Source organism: Amblyraja radiata, chromosome 5, assembly GCF_010909765.2.
Source record: "Amblyraja radiata isolate CabotCenter1 chromosome 5, sAmbRad1.1.pri, whole genome shotgun sequence".
NCBI lineage: Eukaryota > Metazoa > Chordata > Chondrichthyes > Rajiformes > Rajidae > Amblyraja > Amblyraja radiata.
In genome coordinates, this window is record NC_045960.1 from 67,244,891 (window position 1) to 67,268,504 (window position 23,614).

The 23,614-nt window shown below is 46.2% G+C and overlaps 1 protein-coding gene across 1 annotated transcript in view; it reads left to right on the plus strand.

Annotated features, from left to right (window-relative positions):
- Positions 1–14,044: 14,044 nt before the first annotated feature.
- The window catches only part of tmem214 (transmembrane protein 214), a 41,466-nt gene continuing 31,896 nt past the window's right edge, over positions 14,045–23,614 (plus strand). Inside the window, exons 1-3 of the mRNA XM_033021470.1 lie at positions 14,045–14,294; positions 19,024–19,229; positions 22,975–23,125. Of these exons, the coding sequence (XP_032877361.1) occupies positions 14,171–14,294; positions 19,024–19,229; positions 22,975–23,125 (481 nt within the window). The 5' untranslated portion in view covers positions 14,045–14,170. The remainder of the gene's footprint in view (positions 14,295–19,023; positions 19,230–22,974; positions 23,126–23,614) is intronic.

The window sequence follows — 23,614 nt, forward strand, 5'->3', positions numbered from 1 at the left end:
TATACGGCCATTGAAGAGTGTCCTCACCTTCTCCATCATGGTTTGGTTTAGCTCAGCCACCAACCACGACACCCGGAGGCTGCAGCGAATTGTCCAATCAGCTGAGAAGGTTGTTGGCTGCAACCTTCCCTCCATTGACGAACTGTGCACTGCAAGGGCCAGGAAGCGAGCGGTCAAGATCATCTCTGACCCCTCTCACCCTGGCACAAACTCTTTGAATCACTTCCCTCTGGAAGGTGACTCCGGACTGTCAAAGCTGCCACAGCCCGTCATAAAAACAGCTTTTTTTCCACGAGTAGTAGCTCTACTCAATAACCAAAAATCTGTAGCCTACTTTTGCTCTGGTATTTTATTTAATTCACATGTTTAATCGATAATGTCTTATTATTAATGTTTAATGTTTTATGTCTCATTCTTAATGTCACTGTATGTCATGTTGTTACTTGCGAGCAGGGCACCAAGGCAAATTCCTTGTATGTGAACATACTTGGCCAATAAACTTATTCACTTCATGACAAAGGCCTATAATATAAGACCCATTTGTATGGTATTGGAGGATGAGGGATTGTATGTTGAAGGTTCTTTCTATAAATCTGAGCATTATGTCCTTTCACTTGGATGTAAACTAATGTGGTTGACATTCCTTTTAAAGCCCATTAAATTTTACGTATGTTCAAGTTATTGCCTGGAGCTTGACCCTGGACTCTGACATCACTCAGGAGCAGTGTCTTTCTCCTGGTGATTTGAAAATGAAGAGGAACACCTAGGTTCTGGGGAGGGCGGAGGGGGTTGAATGGAGCAGTAGGCAGCATAAACTGAAATAGGAATGGAGGAGCATGCTAATCTGAAGATGTAAAAAGACTCAAAATGCTGGAGTAACTGCGGGTCAGGTAGCATCTCTGGAGATCGTGGTTAGGTGACGTTTCAGGTCAAGACCCTTCTTAGGACTGATTGTAGTGGCTGAGGGAAAGAAAGTAGGAAGAGAGGAGAAACGGGACAAAAGCCTGGCAGATACAGGTGGAAGATAGAGACAAAAACTGGAGTAACTCAGTGGGGCAAGCAGCATCTCTGGAGAGAAGGATTGGGTGATGTTTCGGGTCTTGACCTAAAACATCATCCATTCCTTCTCTCCAGAGATGCTGCCTGGCCCGCTGAGTTACTCCAGTTTTTTGTGTAGATATTCGGTTTAAACCAGCATCTGCAGTTCCTTCGTACACACATAATAGGTGGATAGGGGGGTTTTGACAGGCAGATGCTTGGACAAAGGCCAGAGATGAAAAGACAAGATGAGCCTGGCCATGAATGTCAATATGCATGAGAGAATGTGAAAATTCCTGCATGGATTTGTGGAGAAAGGATCACACGTGATCAAATGTTCAATGCACCTCCCATTTTAGTAACAACCATTTCCCACTAGAGTCGCGTTTCCCTATGTCATGAATGGTTTCTGAAACTGTTGGCTTACCCTTTGTTCATTTTCCATTTTAGCAGTAGTCGGGGCCCGCTGGGTGATCATAATTCCCATTTGACTTGTAGCTATTTCTGGGATGTGAAATAAGATGACATTTTGTTCTCCTGCGAAGCTGGGGTTTTATTTATGTAATGAGTTTTTGCTTGAGACATGCTAAGAAAGAATATTCATGTCTGCTGAAACTACCACCATTTTAAAGAACAATTAATTAATATGATGCAAAGTGTGTGTATATAGTATGTTGAACAATATTGAAATAAATGCTTACCAATCCACCATATGGGTAACGTCTTCCCTGGCCACAGTGCAGCAAGAATTCATTTAGTTGTGAGATTCTATCTAAAACATTAACACTTGTTTTCAAATATTTGTTGGGTATTTTCAACATTTTTCAGAATATGCTTTCAGAAATAATTTGTCTCTGTTTAACTGGTTTGAATTGGATTGTTGACTCCATATTCATTACCATAACACCTGGGCAGGACTAATCAAAAAGGTACATTGGACATGTTATTTGCTGTGTGATCGGAATTAACTGAATCACTTAGTAAATTGATGTTTGTCTACGTAATTGTACTTACCTTCTACACCAACATATGAGAATGTGAAAGTGCTGATCAACTGGAGGAAGTCAATAGACATTCCAATTAATAGGAGATTAATGGGACTGAAGGATGATAAATCCCCTGGACCTGATGGTCTGCATCCCAGGGTCCTCAGGGAGGTGGCTGTAGAAATAGTGGACGCATTGGTGATCATTTTCTAATGTTCAATAGATTCAGGATCAGTTCCTGTGGATTGGAGGATAGCTAATGTTATCCCACTTTTCAAGAAAGGAGCGAGAGAGAAAACGGGGAATTACAGACCAGTTAGCCTGACTTCGGTGGTGGGAAAGATGCCGGAATCAATTATTAAAGAGGTAATATGGGGCATTTGGATAACAGTAAAAGGATTAGTCCAAGTCAACATGGATTTATGAAAGGGAAATCATGCTTGACTAATCTTCTGGAATTTTTTGAGGATGTGACAAGTAAAATGGATGAAGGGGTGCCAGTGGATGTAGTGTATCTAGACTTTCAGAAAGCCTTTGATAAGGTCCCGCACTGGAGACTGGTGACTAAAATTAGAGCACATGGTTTTGGGGGTAGGGTGCTGACATGGATAGAAAATTGGTTGGCAGACCGGAAGCAAAGAGTAGGAGTGAACGGGTCCTTTCAGAATGGCAGGCAGTGGCGAGTGGAGTGCCCCAAGGCTCGGTGCTGTGGCCGCAACTGTTTACCATATATATTAATGATTTGGAAGAGGGAATTAGGAGCAACACTAGCAAGTTTGCGGATGACACAAAGCTGGGTGGCAGTGTGAGCTGTGAAGAGGATGTTAGGAGGCTGCAGGGTGACCTGGACAGGTTGAGTGAGTGGGCAGATGCCTTGCAGATGCAGTATAATATAGATAAATGTGAGGTTATCCACTTTGGCAGCAAAAGCAAGGGGGCAGATTATTATCTCAATGGGGTTGGGTTAGGTAAGGGGGAGGTGCAGCGAGACCTGGGCGTCCTTGTACACCGGTCACTGAAAGGTGGCTTACAGGTACAGCAGGCAGTGAAGAAAGCTAATGGAATGTTGGCCTTCATAACAAGAGGATTTCAGTATAGGAGTAAAGAGGTTCTTCTGTAGTTGTGTAGGGCTCTGGTGAGACCACATCTGGAGTATTGTGTACAGTTTTGGTCTCCTAATTTGAGGAAGGACATCCTTGTGATTGAGGCAGTGCAGCGTAGGTTCACGAGATTGATCCCTAGGATGGCGGGACTGTCATATGAGGAAAAATTGAAGAGACTAGGCTTGTATTCACGAGTTTAGAAGGATGAGGGGGTATCTTATAGAAACATATAAAATTATAAAAGGACTGGACAAGTTAGATGCAGGAAAAATGTTCCCAATGTTGGGCGAATCCAGAACCAGGGGCCACAGTTCGAATAAAGGGGAGGTCATTTAAGACTGAGGTGAGAAAAATCTTTTTCACCCAGAGAGTTGTGGATTTATGGAATTCCCTGCCACAGAGGGCAGTGGAGTGCACGCCGGGGGCTCTAACAACAAGACCCGGTGTGCGACCTTGCATCACCCGGCGTGGCTTTAATGGCCGCGGGACAATTGCCATCGCCAGCCGGGGGCTTTGACTTTGACTCTGACATCGGGGGGGGGGGGGGGGGGGGGGGGGGGGGGGGGGAGTGCAGTGGAGAGATAAGTTTTTTTGCCTTCCATCACAGCGATGCGATGGATGTTTGTGTAAATTGTGTTGTGTCTCGGGTCTTTTTGTTTTTGTAATGTATGGCTGCAGAAACGTCATTTCGTTTGGACCTCAAGGGGTCCAAATGACAAATAAATTGTATTGTATTGTATTGTATTGTATTGTATTGGAGGACAAGTCACTGGATGTATTTAAGAGAGAGTTAGATAGAGCTCTAGGGGCTAGTGGAGTCAAAGGATGTGGGGAGAAGGCAGGCACGGGTTATTGATAGGGGACGATCAACCATGATCACAATGAATGGCGGTGCTGGCTCGAAGGGCCGAATGGCCTCCTGCACCAATTTTCTATGTTTCTAAGAGGCAAAACATTAACTTTAATATGTGCACTGGTTTAATGTTCTTTCTGAACAAAAAAAATACACAAACAACGAAAACCATGCAAGCCTTTTATAGCTTCTAATTAGTTCTGATGAAATACTGCACATTAACCTCAGTCAAATTATATATTCAGTTATAGTTATTTTTTCTTTAGCGCAGAGTGTAACAATAGATCATTTTAGAAATCTTGTCCCTCCCCAGAGTTTAAAAAGCTCAGTGTTATCCATCTTCTGGTTCCTCTGTTTAAAGGCATGATTTTGGCTTTGACATGGGCTGCAGCTGAAAAAACATTAACCACCTTCAGAGAATTTGATCTCTTAAGGGAATATTTTTCACCTTTTTACCTGAAGACTTCAGTCTATAACAGTTACCAATGTGCCAAAGTGGCAGATGCTCCCAATTTACCTGACGATGTAAGGCAATGTAAATAAATTAGCAGGAATTATGGAAAAATAACTAATTACGGTACAGCAGCAGTGTTCATTTTACATTTGTAAAGCAAGGATCAAGCCAGCCGTATCGGATAATAGTTGGGAAATTGGTAAATCCTGCTCTGTCATCAGCAAAACTTTCTGCATTTTTATATTATTTCAAATAATATTTAGGAAGGGTAACTTAATGGTCGCTTCCTGGAGATTCTGCTGCAAATCTTATTTGAAAATTGGATGTGAGGCAGTGCTGTGTGGCAGCAGAGAAGTCACTGGGCAAGCTCCGTTTCAACAGTTCCTAAGCCTGGGTCTGGAAGATACCGTATTTATGACAAAGAAGAGCATCGAGAGCATCTGTAAGTTCATGTGCTTGATCATAAAGAGAATATATGTTTGTGAAATTTAAAACATCACCTGGTCTGATATTTCTCTCTGTAAAACAAGGATAAGTTTATTTTCCTAGCTCTGCACAGGAGAAAGGGGTGCGGAGACCTTTGGCTGTTGCGGAGCTTAAAGTGTTCTTGCTATTTAGATGCTCAAGAATTCTTAATCTGGTTCTATGTAGCATACTGAATTGTACAAGTTGTGAGAAGATAGAGATAGTATAACTGGTTAACCATACCTGTCCAGGTTCATGGAAGGAAAGAGACAGAGTTCAGCTCTATCACACAGCCTGAATTTAAAGAGGCAGCATATCTAACAATATATTAATTCTATTTTGTACCTTGGTGTACGATAGACAAAAGGAAGGCAGGTCCACGACATAGTTTGGGGAATTGCACCCTACTTACCAGGTAGGGTTTTTGCTTTAAAACATTTTTTTTGAATCATTAGATAGTGGATTATTAAAGTTTCATTGGTGTGGAAAGAGATGATATTGTAAATGGCATAATTTTGTAAAGTGTAGGAAGGAACAACATATGCTGGTTTTTAACCAAAGATAGACAAAATGCTGGAGTAACAGCGGGACAGGCAGCATCTTTGAAAAGAAGGAATGGGTGACATTTCGGATCAAGACCCTCATTCAGACTCAGAAGGAGTGTATCGACCCAAAACATCAACATGGAGCATTTTGTGTGAATTTTGTAAAGTGGCGAGTTCATCATAGGAACATGGCCAATTATATATGTAGGTTATTTGGATTTATAAATTGAAGAATATAAAAGCAATGATATCACTAATAATTGTGGACAACTCTGAGCCCCACCCTTCAAGAAAGATGCAAAACTTAAAATGAACAAAAAAACTAAGGAGCTGATTGTGGACTTTAGGAGGGCATATCATCCGAGGACGCACACACCATTGAGGATAAATGGGGATACTGTGGATAGGGTGAGCTGCTTTAAATACCTGGGAGTCCACATCTCTGAGGATATGACATGGACATCACACGCCGCGGCACTCGTGAGTAAGGCAAGGCAGCGCCTTTACCACCTCAGGCAATTGAGGAAATTCAGAGTGTCTCCGAGGATCCTCCAGTGCTTCTATTCAGCAGCTGCGGAAAGCATCTTGTCCGGAAATATTACAATCTGGTTTGGGAATTGCTCTGCCCAGGACAAGAAGGCTCTGCAGAGAGTAGTGCGTTTGGCCGAACGCACTATGGGAACTTCACTCGCCCCCCTGCAGGAACTATACATCAGGAGGTGCAACTCCAGAGCCAATAAAATCATGGGAGACCCCTTCCACCCCTGCAATGGACTGTTCCAGCTGCTACGGTCAGGCAAACGCCTCCGTTGCCATGCTGTGAGAACGGAGAGGTTGAGAAGGAGTTTCTTCCCAGAGGTCATTAAGACTGTAAACTCCTATCTCACCAGGGACTAACCTTACTGTGACACTCTACTGCTTTAAAAAAAAAATTGCTGTGTTTTTTCCCTTTTTTCTTCCGCCCACAATATTTAATATGAAAATGAATATGTGATTCTGTTACATTCTGTTTGTAGTTTGTTTGTTTGTTTGTCTTTTTGCACAAAGTCCGCGAGCATTGCCACTTTTCATTTTACTGTACATCTCGTATGTGTATGTGACAAATAAACTTGACTTGACTTGAATTCAGGGGAAAATTTTAGGGATGAGGGTGATAGTCATGAGGAGAGATTGGACAATTTAAGAATGTTCCAATTGAAGCAGAGAATGTAAAGAGATGACCCAATGTAGCCTTTAATGCTATGAATAAATGGGGAATGGTTAAAAATTCATAGAGCTATACACAAGCACTTCAGCCCAACTTGTCCATGCTGACAAATGTGTCTAACTGAGCTAATCAACTTTTCTGCAAGTCATTTTTTTGTTATTGTGATTGATCTGCCACAGAGGTAGGATAATTGTTTCTCATTCAGACAGTTGTCACGATCTGTAACTATCTAAAGAGGAGATTAAAACTGATCCCATTAAAAAAAACATGAAAGGGGGCTAGACAGGCTATTGAGGATAAGAACATTGTAGGGCATAAAGCAGTGATGTGGAACTAAATAGCCAGTACAAGCACAGTGGGCTTCTCCATTATAAGATCCTATGATTCTACAATTTAAGTCATAAGTTAAAATATACAATCCCAGCAATCAATTAGTGTAGGGTTTTGTTTAGTTGATTGTCACATGTACTGAGATTCAGTGAAAAGCTTTTGTTGCGTGCTAATCAGTCAGCAGCAAGACAATACATGATTACAATTCGATCCATTCACAGTATACAGATACATGTTAAGGGAATAAGGTTTAGTGCAAGATAAAGCCAGTAAAGTCTGATTAAAGATAGTCTGAGGGTTTCCAAAGAGGTAGATAGTAGTTCAGGACTGCCCATGAGTTGTGGTAGGATGGTTCAGTTGACTGATAACAGCTGGGTAGAAACTGTCCCTGAATCTGGAAATGTGTGTTTTCACACTTCGCTACCTTTTGCCCGATGAGAGAGGGGAGAAGAGGGAGTGGCTAGGGTGCGACTCGTCCTTGATTACGCTGTTGGCAGCGTGAGGTATAAATAAAGTCAATGGAAGGGAGGTTGGTTTGTGTGATGGTCTGGGCTGCATCCACAATTTGCTGCAATTTCTTGCCGTCTTGGATGCTGTTCCCAAACCAAGCTGTGATGCATCCCGATAAAATGCTTGCTTTCGCACATCTGTAGAAGTTGGTGAGAGTTGGTGGAGACATGTCAAACTTCCTAAGCCTTCTAAGGAAGTAGCGGCGTTGATGTGCTTTCTTGGCTGTTGCTTCAATATGGGTGGTCCAGGAGAAGTTGTTGGTGATATTTATTCTTAAGAATTTGAAGTTTTCAACCATCTCTACTTTGGCACTGTCAATGTAAACTGGGGTATGTGTACTGCTTCGCTTCCTTAAGCCGATCACTATCTCCTTTGTCGTGCTGACATTGAAAGGTTGTTTTCTCGACAAAAGGACACAAGGTCCAAGACAATTCTTCATTCTGTTATTCGTCCCTATTGAGTGCTACAACAAGAAAACATATATAACTGTTCTCTGAAAGACAGCTTTATATCAAATTAAGCAAGAGCTAAGAAATAAATATGAAAATATATGAAAACTGTTCTTACATTTTATTTTACATAACTCCCTGATTTTCCTTTTGATACCATTGCTCACCAATTTAATAATAGTAGCCACCAAATTAGTACAAATGTCAGTTTGATTAACAATTATGTTCCTGCTATTGAAATAAATCAATTTTAACCCTGAATAGGTTTAGTATTCATTGTCACACGGCTTATTCAGAGTATGGTCAGCACAGAATATGTGGAAGTTTCAGTGGAGTGGATTTTTGAAGGAAAATTCTCAGCATTATCCAGTATATATCAGTTCTTTCTTCCAAAATATTACCCTGTTTACTATACATTATGAGCTACCTGGAGCTCTGAGAAACAATCACCTCTGTGTTTGTGAGGGGGATTTTTTCACATCACTTTCAAAAGGACACAATTGTTGATATTTTGTACAGTGTAGCCCTTGTGATTGCACTCAGGTAGGTATATTTGAAAACCTCTGGCTGACTAGTAGAGAACCAGAGGTGTGGTATCGGAATAAGGGCGAGACGATCTAAGTCATAAGGTCATAAGTGATAGGAGTAGAATTAGGCCATTCAGCCCATCAAGTCTACTCCGCCATTCAGTAGAATTAGGCCATTCGGCCCATCAAGTCTACTCCGCCATTCTATCTCTCCCTCCTAACCCCACTCCCCTGCCTTCTCCCAATACCCTCGAGCTAAGATAAGACATTTTTATGAAGATGAATATTTATATGTCTCTAGGCTCAGTCACTGAGTACGATCAAAACAGAATGATAGATGTGAGCATGAAATAGTTCAAGGGATATGATAGTCTGACGAGTGTCTCGTCCCCAAATGTCACCCATTCCTTCTCTCCAGAGATGCTGCCAGTCCTGTTGAGTTACTGCAGCATTTTATGTCTATCTTCGATATGAAAGTGGTGCAGGAATATGGCACTGAGGTACATTAGGTTTTTTAATTAAAAAAATGAACTTTATTCAGAATTAGAAACAAGGTACAGAACAAAAACTGTGCAAAAAACACTTCATACATTATCTGAATGTCTGAAGAAAGGTCAGTCTGAAGAAGGGTCTCGGCCCGAAACATTGCCTATTTCCTTCGCTCCATATATGCTGCCTCACCTGCTGAGTTTCTCCAGCATTTTTGTCTACCTTCGATTTTCCAGCATCTGCAATTCTTTCTTAAACATTGTAGCGGCGCCTACTGGCGCTCGCAGGTATCGAACCCGGCGTTCGGAAGCCGCGGTCACGTGACTCGGGAGGGGCTGCTTGTTTTCGCGAGGTTTTGCTTTCGCGCGCTAGTTCAGCACTGACCACCGATGTGGCCAGACGTGTCTAGAGAACCTGTTTACTGAAAAGTGAATTTTAGAATAAAAGTTTGTTTAAAACTTCAGTTGTCGTTCTTGAGACCGCCAAATTGGTGACCCTGACCTGTCTAGCTGTCGTTAGACAAGAGAATTATGCAGGAAGACAACGTTCCCGCAGAATCAGCCAGCACGCGACAGGGCTCACCGGCTTTCAAATTGCCAGCGTTTTGGCCTGACCAACCTCAGGTGTGGTTTGCCCACGTTGAGGCACAGTTTCACCTCCATCACATCGTAGCGGACGACACAATGTATTTCCATGTGGTGGGGGCAGGACTGTGCCTCGAGGCTGTTGCCCTACATCAGGGACCCGCTGACCATCGGCAAATATTAAGGGCTGAAGGCCCTGCTGCTCCACGCTTACGGTCTCAGCCGTAGAGACAGGACAGCGAAGCTGCTGCATATGGACAGTGTCAGCGACCGGTGGCTATCCACCATCATGGCGAAGATGTTAGCCCTGATGGACGGGCACTGCCCATGTCTGCTTTTCGAACAGGCGTTCCTGGAGCAGATGCCTGACGAAGTCCAACTAATGCTCGCCGGGGCTGATTTCAGCGACCCCAAACACCTCGTGGAGACAGCTGACGAATTATGGGCACACAGACGGCGGGACGTGTTTGCTTTCGCCCACCCCCTGGACAGGTGTGGGTGCCACTGAACGATATCGGGAGGAAGAAGCACAGCCCAGCGCCGAAGAAGAATCGTCGCGGCCAGTGGTCTACAGCCAACGTCGTTGGTTTTACTACCATCAACAATATGGACCCGAAGCCCGAAGATGTCGGAGCCCCTGCTCATACCCGGGAAATGCCTCGGCCGATCGTCCATAGAGGTGAACGCGATCAGCCCAAACGAACGCCTCTACGTCCGTGATCGCCATTCCGGCCACCGTTTCCTGTTGGACTCCGGTGCCCATCCTGCCTCCGAGCGCCCGAGATATTCGCGCCGGTAAGGTAGGACCCGTCCTCTCGGCTGTTAACAGGAGCGACATTCGCACTTACGGTACGTGGACCATGGACTTAAATTTCGACCCGCCTGTACAGGTGGAAGTTTATTGTTGCTGACGTCGCCCAACCGATCCTGGTTAATTTCTACCACCGATTCGCCCGTCAGCAGCCGCCATCATGCGGCCGTTGTTCCAATGTCTGGCCGGTAAGCCTAAGGACCTGGTCTGGTCCAAGGAGGCGCTTAAGGCGTTCGAGGGGGCTAAGACTGCATTGGCCAACGCCACTATGCTAGAACACCCTCGGGCGTCAGCCCAAACGGCCCTCACCGTGGACGCATCCGACGTTGCTGTAGGCTCCGTCCTCGAGCAACGCGTAGGTAGTCGCTGGGTGCTACTGGCATTTTTTCAGCAGGCAGCTAGCGAGCCCCCGAAGTTAAGTATAGCGCTTACGACCGGGAACTCCTTGCGCTCTACCTAGAGATCCGCCATTTTCATTATTTCCTGAAGGGGAGCGCTTTTACCGCATTCACAGATTACAAGCCACTCATGTTCGCCTTGACCAAGGTATCTAACCCCTGGTCTGCCAGACAGCAACGACACCTCGCCTACACTTCCGAATTCACGTCAGCTATTCGGCATGTGGCAGGGAAGCTGAACGTTGTGGCTGACGCGCTGCCCAAAGTTTCAGTGTTAAGTCTAGGCGTGGATTATGAGGAGCTGGCCGCTGCCCAACAGGCAGATGCCGGTATGGAGGTTTACCGCAATGCTGAATCAGCTCTCAAGCTGGTTAAGGTGACTTGCGGCACCGCCGGCATGCGAGTCCTTTGCGATATCTCCACGGGCAAACCTGTCCCATTGTCCCGGTAGCTTGGCGGCGTCGGATTTTCGACACTATCCACAGCCTAGCGCACCCGTCCATTCGTGCCACCTCTGCCTTGGTCGCGGCGAAATTCGTCTGGCATGGGTTGAGGAAGGAGGTCGCAGCATGGGCACGTTTCTGCGTCCCATGCTAGGCTTCCAAGGTACAGAGACATGTGCCCGCCGTTACAGGATTTCGCCGTCCCGGACGGCAGGTTCCTGCACATCCATGTCGACCTGGTGGGTCCCTTGCCATGTTCGCGCGGGGCTACTTGCTTACTGACTATCGTGGACAGGTTTACCAGGTGGGCGGAGGTGATACCGTTAACGGATACCTCCGCTGAGGCATGCGCGATGGCCATTGTCTCGAATTGGATCGCTCGTTTCGGGGTTCCCTCCGCTATCACTACCGATCGTGGGGCCCAGTTCACGTCCTCCCTCTGCAGCTGTATGGCGCGAAGCTGCATCAGACCACCGCATATCACCCAGAGTCCAACGGTTTGGTTGAGCGTTTCCACAGGCACCTCAAGTCGGCGTTGAAAGCTTGACTCACTGGCCCAGATTGGGTCGACCAGTTGCCTTGGGTCCTCCTAGGCATCAGAACCATGCCTAAGGAGGACCTCAAAGCCTCCTCGGCCGAGTTGGTTTACGGCTCGGTTTTGCGAGTTCCTGGGGATTTCCTGTCTGTCTCCCGGGATCAAGAGGTCTCGGCTTCGGCGTTGTTAGCTGACTCGCGAGCGGGTGCGAGCTTTGGTCCCGGTTCCCACTTCCTGGCATGGTTCATCTGCGGTGCATGTGCCTACTATGTTACGGGATTGTGCTTATGTTTTTCTCCGTAGAGATGCTCACCGCTCGCTGTTACAGTGGGTGTACGAGGGTCCGTACAGGGTGCTGAGTACTGGTGCCTCGACGTTTACGTTGGACATGGGTGGCAAGGAGGAGTTCGTCTCCGTGAGCCACCTTAAGCCAGCACACGTCAACGAGGATAGCCCAGTGACAGTGGCTACTCCGCAGCGTAGACGTCCACCGGCCGTTTTACCGCCCTCTGCACCTGTTACCCCCGGTCATGTTTCTCCGGTCCCCTATGTTACGCCCATCCCTCGTTCGCGTTTTTGGCGTCCCTCCGGTTCTGTTTTGCCGGCCCCTACTGTTACACTCGCCCCTCGGCCTACGCGTTCCGGTCGAACCGTTCGGTTACCCGTGCGTTTCCATACCGCGGATTCTGGGGGGGGGCATGTAGCGACGCCTACTGGCGCACACTGGTATCGAACCTGGCGTTCGGAAGCCGCGGTCACGTGACTCGGGAGGGGCTGCTTGGTTTTGCGCAGTTTTGCCTTCGCGCGCTAGTTCAGCACTGACCACCGATGTGGCCAGACGTGTCTAGAGAACCTGTTCACTGAAAAGTAAATTTTCGAATAAAAGTTTGTTTAAAACTTCAGTGGTCGTTCATGAGACCGCCAAAACATCATACATTATCAGAATCTGTCAGCTGTGATGTTGTATGGATTGAAAGGGCTGCTGAACGCACTATGGGAACTTCACTTGCCCCCCTGCAGGAACTATACATCAGGAGGTGCAACTCCAGAGCCAACAATATCATGAGAGACCCCTTCCACCCCTGCAACGGACTGTTCCAGCTGCTACGGTCAGGCAAACGCCTCCGTTGCCATGCGGTGAGAATGGAGAGGTTGAGAAGGAGTTTCTTCCCAGAGGCCATTCGGACTGTAAACGCCTATCTCACCAGGGACTAACTCTACTGAACTTTTTTCCTTCCATTATTTATTATGTAAAAGAATATGTGTGTTATGATTGTGTTTATAGTTTGGTTGTTTGGTTGTTTGTCTTTTGCACAAATGTCCGCGAGCATTGCCACTTTCATTTCACTGCACATCTCGTATGTGTATGTGACAAATAAACTTGACTTGACTTGAAGAACTGTACCTTCTTTATCAATGAGCAAGAACGCTTGATACACACCGTTCCGTCCCTCCTCTACCACCGCCATAGAACCCTCCCCCCTCCCCCATAGATCCACTCCATTGCATCCCCCCTCCCCAGCCCCCATAGAACTCCCCCCGCCCGTAGAGAAGCTCCCCTATGTAACCCCGCCCCATAGAACTCCCTCCCCCCAGAACCGCCCGCCATCATTGAACTCCTCTGCCCCTCGTATAACTCCTCCATAGATCGCCTCCCCCATCCTATAGAAATCCCCCTCACAGAAACTATCTCTCCCCCCCCCCCCATAGAACTCTCTCCTCCCCTTAGAACTCCCCGCCCATGGACTCTCCCCCCCCATTGAACCCCCGCCCATGGACTCTTCCCCCCTTAGAACTCCCCGCCCATGGACTCTTCCCCCCATAGAACTCCCCGCCCATGGACCCCCTTTAGAACTCCCCGCCCATGGACTCTCCCCCCATAGAACTCCCCGCCCATGGACTCTCCCCCCTTAGAACTCCCCGCCCATGGACTCTCCCCCCTTAGAACTCCCCGCCCATGAACTCTTCCCCCCATTGAACCCCCGCCCATGGACTCTTCCCCCCATTGAACCCCCGCCCATGGACTCTCCCCCCATAGAACTCCCCGCCCATGGACTCTCCCCCCATAGAACTCCCGCCCATGGACTCTTCCCCCCATTGAACCCCCGCCCATGGACTCTCCCCCCATAGAACTCCCCGCCCATGGACTCTTCCCCCCATTGAACCCCCGCCCATGGACTCTTCCCCCCATAGAACTCCCCGCCCATGGACTCTTCCCCCCCAATTCTCCTCCCCCCCCCGTCCGGAAAATGCCGGACGTCATAACGGCATCTAGGCAACGTGGCGCGCCGCGCGCTCTCTGATTGGACAGGAGGCGCCGTTTGAAAGGCGCCGGGCCGAGCCGAGCCGAGGACCGGGCCTGGAGCGGCGGCAGCGGCAGCGGCACAGACACTGGAAGCGGCGCTGGATCGGAGCGGCAACGCGGCGATCCCGGCCCTCCGTAATGGCGACCCCCGGCAGGTGGGAGCTCGTCAACAAGAGAAACAATAAAAAAATCTTCACCAAAAATGAGAAGAAGTTGGCCCGCAAGGCTCTGTCGGAGAACATGCCTCGCATCGACCCAGTCGGTGAGTATCGAGCGTGCCCTGGTTGTGGGGCGAGGGGGGCCTGCGTCTGATCGGCGCTGAGCCGGGCACTGGTGGGATCCCGGCAACGTTCCGGGGCCGCCTTTGGTCCTGCAATTCGTCCCGAAATTTAACTCAACGTTTTGCTGCAAAACCCGACAGGAAGTGTCATCCAGTCTTCCAGATGTTGCGATTGGGGCACAAACAAAAATCCCCTAAAATGCTGTGAACACGAAACTAAAAACACAACAAGTCCAGCAGTCGGTGGGGGGAGTGGTGACGTGGATATTTTGGGTCAATAGCCCCCTCATCAGAAATGAGGAATGTGTTTAAAGTTCCGGAGAAGGGGAGTGGTGGGGGAAGGAAATTATCAAAGATTGTGGACCGGTCCTCATGGGAAACAGTTCCTTTAAAAAAAAACAGTAGTTCAGATAGGAGAAGAAATAAATTAATTAAAACTGATAAATATTGCCACATCGAGGAAAGGAACAGAAGAGATACCTACACTGAGGATTAAAGTATCCCTTTAAGATTGGTAGAGGAAGTTGAGACCTGGGGAAGATCAGCCATGATCATATTGCCTGTTGGGCTGGGCTTGAAGGGTCAAGTGGCCTATTCCTATTAATTTATGTTCTTTTGTTTAATTCAGTATCTCATTTCCCTCCTTGACCAAATGTAATTACTCCATATAATATCCGAGCAAAAGATTGAGGAACACCAATACCACTTTAGTCTGTACTTTGAAGTTAACCATTTGCGAGACACTGTGTAGGTGACTGTACTGGCAACATCCTTGTAAATCTTCTCTACACTGTCCTGCTTAACAATATATTTCCTCTAACAGAGTGAGCAAAACTGAACTAAATACTCTAAATGTGGCCTCACCAATGTCGTATACAACTGTAACACGATCTCACAATTTCTATACTCAATACCCTGACTGATGATGGCCTATGTGCTGAAAGCCTTCTTGATCACCCTATCTATATGTGACGCCACTTTCAAAGAACTATTACCTGCCCTCCTAGATCCCCCTGTTCTATAACACTCTCCATAGCCCTGCTGTAGAGTGCTGTAGATCCAGCCTGGTTTGACTTTCCAAAATGCAACACTTCTCACTTCTCTTTATTAAACTTGCTTATCTTAATTTTCTAGTTTTGATAGAGGTCTAGCGCTCAAGGCACTGACTTATTTTATTTCTTCCTCCTCCCCACCCCCCAAACAGTCATTGCATTAATGATAAATAGATCTATGTTGTCTGATTTAAGCTAAATTGTTGTACTTTTTTCAACAAATGTAAGTTTCCTGTGACATTTTCGATTTGAACATATTATTAAACATTGACAATGCCCCATCCCTTTTAAATGAGGAGTGTTTCTATTTCAGTAGGAAACTAGCAAATTTAAATTTTAACTCTATTGTAATGCCATTAATTGCGTACCATATGATCTATAGCATTATCTTTTCTCGCTTCTTTTCACTGGCCAGTAAATTAAAGATAAATAAAAAGACATGTACAAAGTGGTCACTGAGGTTTTCTGTATTTGTCTGGCATGTGTGGCATGCACACAATAAGTCTTTAGTAAAGAAACAAGTTGCTGGAGTGACTCTTTGATGGTAGGCACAAAATGCTGGAGTAACTCAGCGGGACAGGCTGCATCTCTCGAGAGAAGAAATGGGTGACATTTTGGGTCGAGACCCTTCTTCAGACTGATGTCAGGGGAGTGGGTGGGAGAGAGATAGAATGTAGTCGGGACAATAAGACTGGTGGGAGAACTGGGAAGGGGGAGGGGATAGAGAGGTAAAGCAAGGGCTATTTAAAGTTAGAGAAGCCAATGTTCACACCGCTGGGGTGTAAGCTACCCTAGCAAAATATGAGGTGCTGTTCCTCCAATTTGTGCTGGACCTCACTCTGATAATGGAGGAGGCCCAGGACAGAAACGTCAGATTGGGAATGGGAGGGGGAGTTAAAGTGCTGAGCAACCAGGAGATCATTTAGGTTAAGGCGGACTGAGCGGAGGTGTTCAGCGAAATGATTGCCGATGTATGGAAGTTGACACCTGGAACAGTGGATAGAGTAGATGAGGTTGGTGGAGGTGCAAGTGAACCTCTACCTCACCTGAAAAGACTATCAGTGTCCTGGGATGGAGTCGAGGGGGGAGGTAAAGGGACAGGTGTTGCATCTCCTGCGGTTGCAGGGGAAAGTACCTGGGGAGGGGGTGGTTTGGGTGGGAAGGGACGAGTTGACCAGGGATTTGCGGAGGGAACGGAATCTGCGGAAAGCAGGAAGGGGTGGAGATGGGAAGATGTGGCCAGTAGTGGGATCCCGTTGGAGGTAGCGAAAGTGTTGGAGGATTATGAAGTGCTGTATGCGACGGCTGATGAGATGGAAGGTGAGGACAAGGGGACTATCCTTGTTGCGAATGGGGGGAGGGGGAGCAAGAGCGGTGCTGCGGGATATCGATGAGACCCCAGTGAGAGCCTCATCTATAATGGAAGAGGGAAACCCCCGTTTCCTAAAGAGTGAGGACATCGATGATCTAGTATGGAAAACCTCATCCTGGGCACAGATGCGGCATAGACGGAGGATTTGGGAGTAGGGGATAGAGTCTTTACAGGAAGCAGGGTGGGAAGAAGTGTAGTCTAGATAGCAATGGGAGTCAGTTGGTTTGCAGTAGATGTCGGTCAATAGTCTGTCTCCTGTGATGGAGACGGTGAGATCCTGAAATGGTAGGGAGATGTCGGAGATGGGCCAAGTAAATTTGAGTGCAGGATGAACATTAGTTGTGAAGTTGATGAAGTCAATGAGTTCTGCATGGGTGCAGGGGGCAGCACCAATGCAGTCGTCAATGTAGCGGAGCTAAAGTTCGGGGATAGCGCCAGTGTACGTCTGGAACAGTGATTGTTCGACGTACCCCACAAAGAGGCAAGCATGGCTAGGGCCCATGCGAGTGCCCATAGCTACGTGTTGGATTTGGAGGAAGTGGGAGGAGTCGATGGAGAGGTTGTCGAGGGTAAGGACCAGCTCTGCTAGGCGGAGGAGAGTATTAGTATTAGATGGGTCAGGCAGTATCTGTGGAGGGAAATGGGCAGAAGTTTGTGGTCGAGATCCTTCTTTAGTCCTGAATGGTCCTGACTGGAAATATCGTCTGTCCAATTGCTGAGTGATTTCAATCCAGACAGAATTCCAATTGATCAGCAATAAACACGTATGTATCCACCAGTGAGTTATAATGACACTTGGAGTTAAAAAAAAAAAATCTCAGTTTCAAAATATTCTGGACAAACAATTTTGAGCCCTACCCCATCAGAGTCATTGTGGAAACACGTGACTGCAGAGACTGGAGGAACATTTCCGGCCAGGACCATTCTCCATGGGTCTTGACTGGAAACATTGTTGATCGATTTCTCTCCACAGATGCTGCCTGACCTGCTCAATTCCATCACCATCTGTAATCTTTTGTGTCTCCGTGGATAACAGAGAGCTAGTGTGAACAGGTAATAAATGGTCTGCGTGGATTTGGTGGGCCAAAGAGCTTGTTTCCATGCAGTTTTTGTAGTCATTTCCACTCCTGGGCGCTCAAGTTGCCGAACCAAGTCACGATGCAACCGGTCAGCATGCTCCATACTGTGCACCTGTAGAAGTTCGAGAGAGTCCTCCTTGACATACTGACTTTCCGTAATTTTCTCAGGAAGTAGAGGCGCTGATGTGCTTTCTTTATAATTGCATCAGTGTTCTCGGACCGGGAGAGATCTTCAGAGATGTGCATGCCCAGGAATTTGAAGCTCTTGACCCTTTCCACCATTGACCCGTTGATATAAATGGGACTGTGGGAATCCCCATCCTACCTCTTCCAAAGTCCACAATCAGTTCCTTGGTTTTGCTGGTGTTGAGGGCCAGGTTATTGTGCTGGCACCATTTGGTCAGTCGGTCGATCTCTCTTCTATACTCTGACTCGTCCCCATCAGTGATACGTCCCACAACAGTGGTGTCGTCAGCGAACTTGATGATGGAGTTCGCACAAACATGATGATGGAGTTTTGTCCCAAGCCAATCTAATTGTTTACCAGAAGACTGGTAGATAACACAGTAGATTTAGTGGAGACACAAGGATCTGCAGATGCCAGAATCGTGAGCAGACACGACGTTGGAGGATCAGGCAGCCTCTGAGGGGGGGGGGAATGACTGATTTAGTTTCAGGTCAGGGCCCGTCTTCAGTCTGATTGTGGATGGGGGGAGAAAGCTAGAAAAAAGATATTGGGTGGGACAAGTGAGGTGGATACTGGTGGGGGCTGGACATTGATTGGCAGATGAGTGGAGTAACTGAGAAGGGTTAAAGATGAAAGGGAGACAAAAGGGTATCCTGAGAGTTAGTGATTCTTTATCCATAAACCCGACACTTAACTAAATTGGCTTTTGCAGATTTCTATTTCACAACTGTCAGTTGGAAGAAAACAAATGGTGAGCTAACTTGACTTTTGGCCTTGTAGAATATCTCGATCATACGGTAACCTCTATAAATTGCCAGTGCCCACTGTGTGGAGTTTGCATATTCCCCCTGTAACTGCGTGGCTTTATGCTCCCTGTTATCTCGATTTTGATTTCATTGGACCAACAGCAAAGTGAGTTTTGTCAAACTCTTGTATGCACTGCCCAATTAATGTTGAAATGTAGTTTTCATATTTTCATGTGAAAGGTAAACCATATGACGGAGATGTTTTTTTAATTAAGCTCCTTTGAAACCATCCGAAACCCTCTTTGAACTTGGATTTGAGAAAATGGGAAAGAAGCAAAACAAAGAGCAAGTTCCTCCAATATCTCCATCCGAGCAACTGCTGCAGAAACCACCCACTGGGGGAAAGGTGATTAAGAAATCCTGTGGTGATAGTGGACCGAAGCACAAGACATTTCCTTCTTTGGATACTGCCATTAAAGCTGTACGTACTTGAGGATTATTTATTTTGTTCTGTCTTTCAGTGTAATGTATTGGTGTTCCTTTAAGCTATTTTTGGTAAAATTCTTGTGAAATTTTGTATTGCTGAAAAATATTTGCAGTTATTAAATTAAATGTATTAATTTTATTGCATTTGAAACAAACAATACATAAACCTTTGCTCCAGAGCCCATTTGACATGATCAATACTGAGTACTTAAGGATGAACAACGGTTGCCTATCAACCTCTGGATTCTCGTGAGTAAAAACAACCTGTTGTGTAAACTTGTGTAAGAAAGAACTGCAGATGCTGGTTTAAATCGAAGTTAGACAAAAAATGCTGGAGTAACTCAGCGGGACAGGCAGCATCTCTGGAGGGAAGGAATGGGTGATGTTTCTGGTCGGGACCCTTCTTTAGACTTATGTCAGTGGAGTGGGCGGGACAGAGATAGATGTAGTCGGAGACAGTAAGACTGGTGGGAGAACTGGGAAGGAGGAGGGGATGGAGAGAGAGGGAAAGCAAGGGTAAGCAAGGGTTATTTGAAGTTAGAGAAGTCAATGTTCATACTGCTGGGGTATAGGCTACCCAAGCAAAATATGAGATGCTGTTCCTCCAATTTGTACTGGGCCTCACTCTGACAATGGAGGAGGCCCAGGACAGAAAGGTCAGATTGGGAATGGGAGGGGAGTTAAAGGGGGAGGGGGAGCAACCAGGTGATCATTTAGGTTAAGGCGGACTGAGCGGAGGTGTTCAACGAAATGATTGCCGATGTATAGAAGTTGACACCTGGAACAGTGGATACAGTAGATGAGGTTGGTGGAGGTGCAAGTGAACCTCTAGCTCACCTGAAATGACTATCAGTGTCCGGGGATCAGGTACGTTAAAGCGGGGGATCAGGTAGGTTAAAGCGGACTGAATGGAGATTATGTTCAGGAGGGAGAGGTTAGAGAAAGTCTGGGGAGTGGAAAAGTTGAGGGGGTTGATGTCCTGCTGGCAGTTGGAAATGAAAAGGTCTAAAGAAGGTAGAGGGTCATCCGAGGGAGCCCAAGAGGAGGGGGTCCGGTGGAGATTGGAGAAGGGATCATCACTGGGCGGTGAGGACTCCTTCCCATAGAAAAAGGCAGTGAGGTGGAGGTGACGGAAGAAGTGCTCTGCATCGTGGTGGACCAGGAACTTGTTGAGGTGGGGTTGGAGGGGAACAAAGCTGAGGCCTCTGCTGAGAACAGACCGTTCCATATCAGAAAGGGGGAGGTCAGAGGGGATGGTGAACATAAGGCTTGGGTGGGGGTTGGGGTCGGAGGAAGGCAGGTGAGTATGGATGCCGAGGCAATGTCAGGTGAGGGGGGTGGTGGGTGCTCTGAGAGGAGGGGCATGAGGACTATTGCTTGGGTGCGGAGTAACTGGGACCTGGTTAAAAGGGGAAGGGGAAAAACCTGTGGAACATCCACTGATGTTCCCTTTAGGAGGGGGAGAGGGGGGGGGGGGAGCAGTAGGACCCAGCACAGTCCGACCCGGTGGTGTGGGAGTCTGCATCGTGGAGACGGTGGGCCTGGTGCTGAGCCTGGGACTCGGGTAAGGCGACGGCTGCGGCCCACTGATGGGTTGTGGAGCGTCGAGGGTCGGCGGAATGGCCGGCTCAGCGGACTCCAGTGTAAACTTGCTGGGCCAGGCAGCATCTGTGGAAGGAAATAGACATGCGATTCTGAAGAAGGATCCCAAATTCACTGTTGTCTGTGCAAATGCTGCCTGGCCAACTGAGCTCCTCCAGCAGTTGTTTTTTACTTGGTCTGGATTTCCCTATTGCAACAATGTGCTGCGTTGTTAAGGTGACCACGTTGGAACAGAAGTAACCTTTAGCCCTTCAGGCTTGTTCTGCCTTCTTGGAGATTGACAGCTGATCAGAGTTTAAACTGCATATTTTATTGTTTCTTATCTCTTGGCACTATTCAGTCAATAAGAATCTCAAGGTTTAAAATTAACTATTGACCTGGAATTGACTGCCATTTGCACAAGAGTTCCAAACTTGTTTCACCTTTTGAATGCTGACGATGCTTTCTGAATCTGAACTCCCAGCTAGTGGAATTTGTGGAGATGGTGTAGCTCATTTCCCACTGATATGTTGAAGACACTACTTTGCATTCTAAATTCCTGGGATTTGCATAAACATCTACAATACTTTAGCCTTTGAATTTCTTCTGCATTTGGATGTGACCTCTTAATTGTTGAAAATAGCGTCCCTAAATCTCCAGATTTTTCACATGGCCTGTAGATTTCCAAAATTTGCAGAGTGCTGTGTTCTATCCTTTCCATCCCATGTGGATAACCTTTATATTTGCCAACTTCAAAAGCCATTTACTAATCTGTTATTTTTGTTGTGGATATTTCCATCTATAGCTTTGCAGTATTATGTAGCTTTCTCATTGTTAAAATTTGATTTGATGCTTTCAAACTCATCGCCTAAATCAGGGGTGGGGAACCTGCGGCCTTAAGGCCGCCTGCGGCCTTCTAGGCCATTAAGTGCGGCCTTTTGAATGAATCCAAATTTTGTAGAACAAATCCTTTTTTTTTAATTAACTTAAGAAGGAACTGCAGATGCTGGAAAATCGAAGGTAGACAAAAATGCTGGAGAAACTCAGCGGGTGAGGCAGCATCTATGGAGCGAAAGAAATGGGTGACGTTACGGGTCGAGACCCTTCTTCAGCTCTGAAGAAGAGTCTCGATCCGAAACGTCGCCTATTTCCTTCGCTCCAAAGATGCTGCCTCACCCGCTGAGTTTCTCCAGCATTTTTGTCTGCCTTTTATTTTTATTAATATGTTTTTGTTCGTCTTATTCTTTTTATTTAATCTTAAAATGAACGTATTTTAAAATACCAAAGAGTAAAAGAAGATTCAGCAAAATAATCCTCCCCGACTGACGGCCACAATTAAAACATTAGTAAGTCCTGAATGCTATTTTAACAAAATAATGTTTATTTTGAAGTACATCTAATTGAAGTTTCTTAGATGCGGCCTTATTAGATTACAACTAACTTAATGCGGCATTCCAACATGAAAAGGTTCCCCACCCCTGGCCTAAATTGTTGTTTAAGAAGGAACTGCAGATGCTGGAAAAATCAAAGGTAGATAAAAATGCTGGAGAAACTCAGTGGGTGAGGCAGCATCTATGGAGCGAAGGAATAGGTGACGTTTCGGGACGAGACCCTTCTTCAAATTGTTGTGTGGTTTTGTAATCTGGCAAATGAAAGTGATATTGAATTTGAAATTAGAGAGCCCAGTGTCACTGATTAATGATGCAGTCAATTTGTCTGCTTGCTTATTTGTTCAATGCTAGCATTATTATCTGTCCTGGGTTATCCCTGGACTGAATAGATTAAGTCAGCTGGTACCATATTTAGGCCAGTTTGGGTAAAAATGGTAGATTTTTGTTTCCGGGTGGCCAGTGTGAACCATATGCATTATTTTCAGCTACTACCTTTCACAATTCTGAATTGTTTCTTAAATTCTTGAGCTAGCATGTTAGGATTCAAACTTGTGAAAGTTTTCTGATGTGTATTCAAACTCGTCTCTCCAGATCCGTAGTTTGGAAACGTTACCTCCAGACTGCCTTACCATCATTCTGCCATTTGAAAGACTAAACTAAATTGTGGTGAAATGTCCATTTTGGAAAAATTAACACAATTATGCAATGTTTTCATGTCACCATTATTGAAGTTGTTAAGTATCTAAAAAGCCATAATTTTCTCTGCAGATTGATGTGAAAGAGCTTCAGGAGCAAATGGATAAAAGTCAAGACTTGTTTCCTGGGAATCCATCTGTCTGGGTGAAGGATCTGGCTGGATACTTGAATTATAAACTGCAGGCACCAGAGTCAGACCCCACCCTCAGTCAATTTTCTTATGGTCAGTTGGGGTCAATGTGATAATTTTGTATTTCCAGTTAACCTGTGATTTAACATTGATTTGTAGATATTGTGGTGAGTATCTAACATGTACACCAATGAAAAGATCTTTGCGCTTTCCCCATGCATTATGGAAACGTATGCCCTTGTCACTGTTTCCTTACCATGTGGATAAACAGGAATGTGAAAGTACCACCATATTGCCATGATCACAGGTTTCATTTGGGAGAACTACAATGTTCTAAACAGGAATCTTGGACTAAAAGCAGAGTCGGTGCTTATTCTTAGATTCATAGAAACATAGAAATTAGGTGCAGGAGTAGGCCATTCGGCCCTTCGAGCCTGCACCGCCATTCAATATGATCATGGCTGATCATCCAACTCAGTATCCCGTACCTGCCTTCTCTCCATACCCTCTGATCCCCTTAGCCACAAGGGCCACATCTAACTCCCTCTTAAATATAGCCAATGAACTGGCCTCGACTACCCT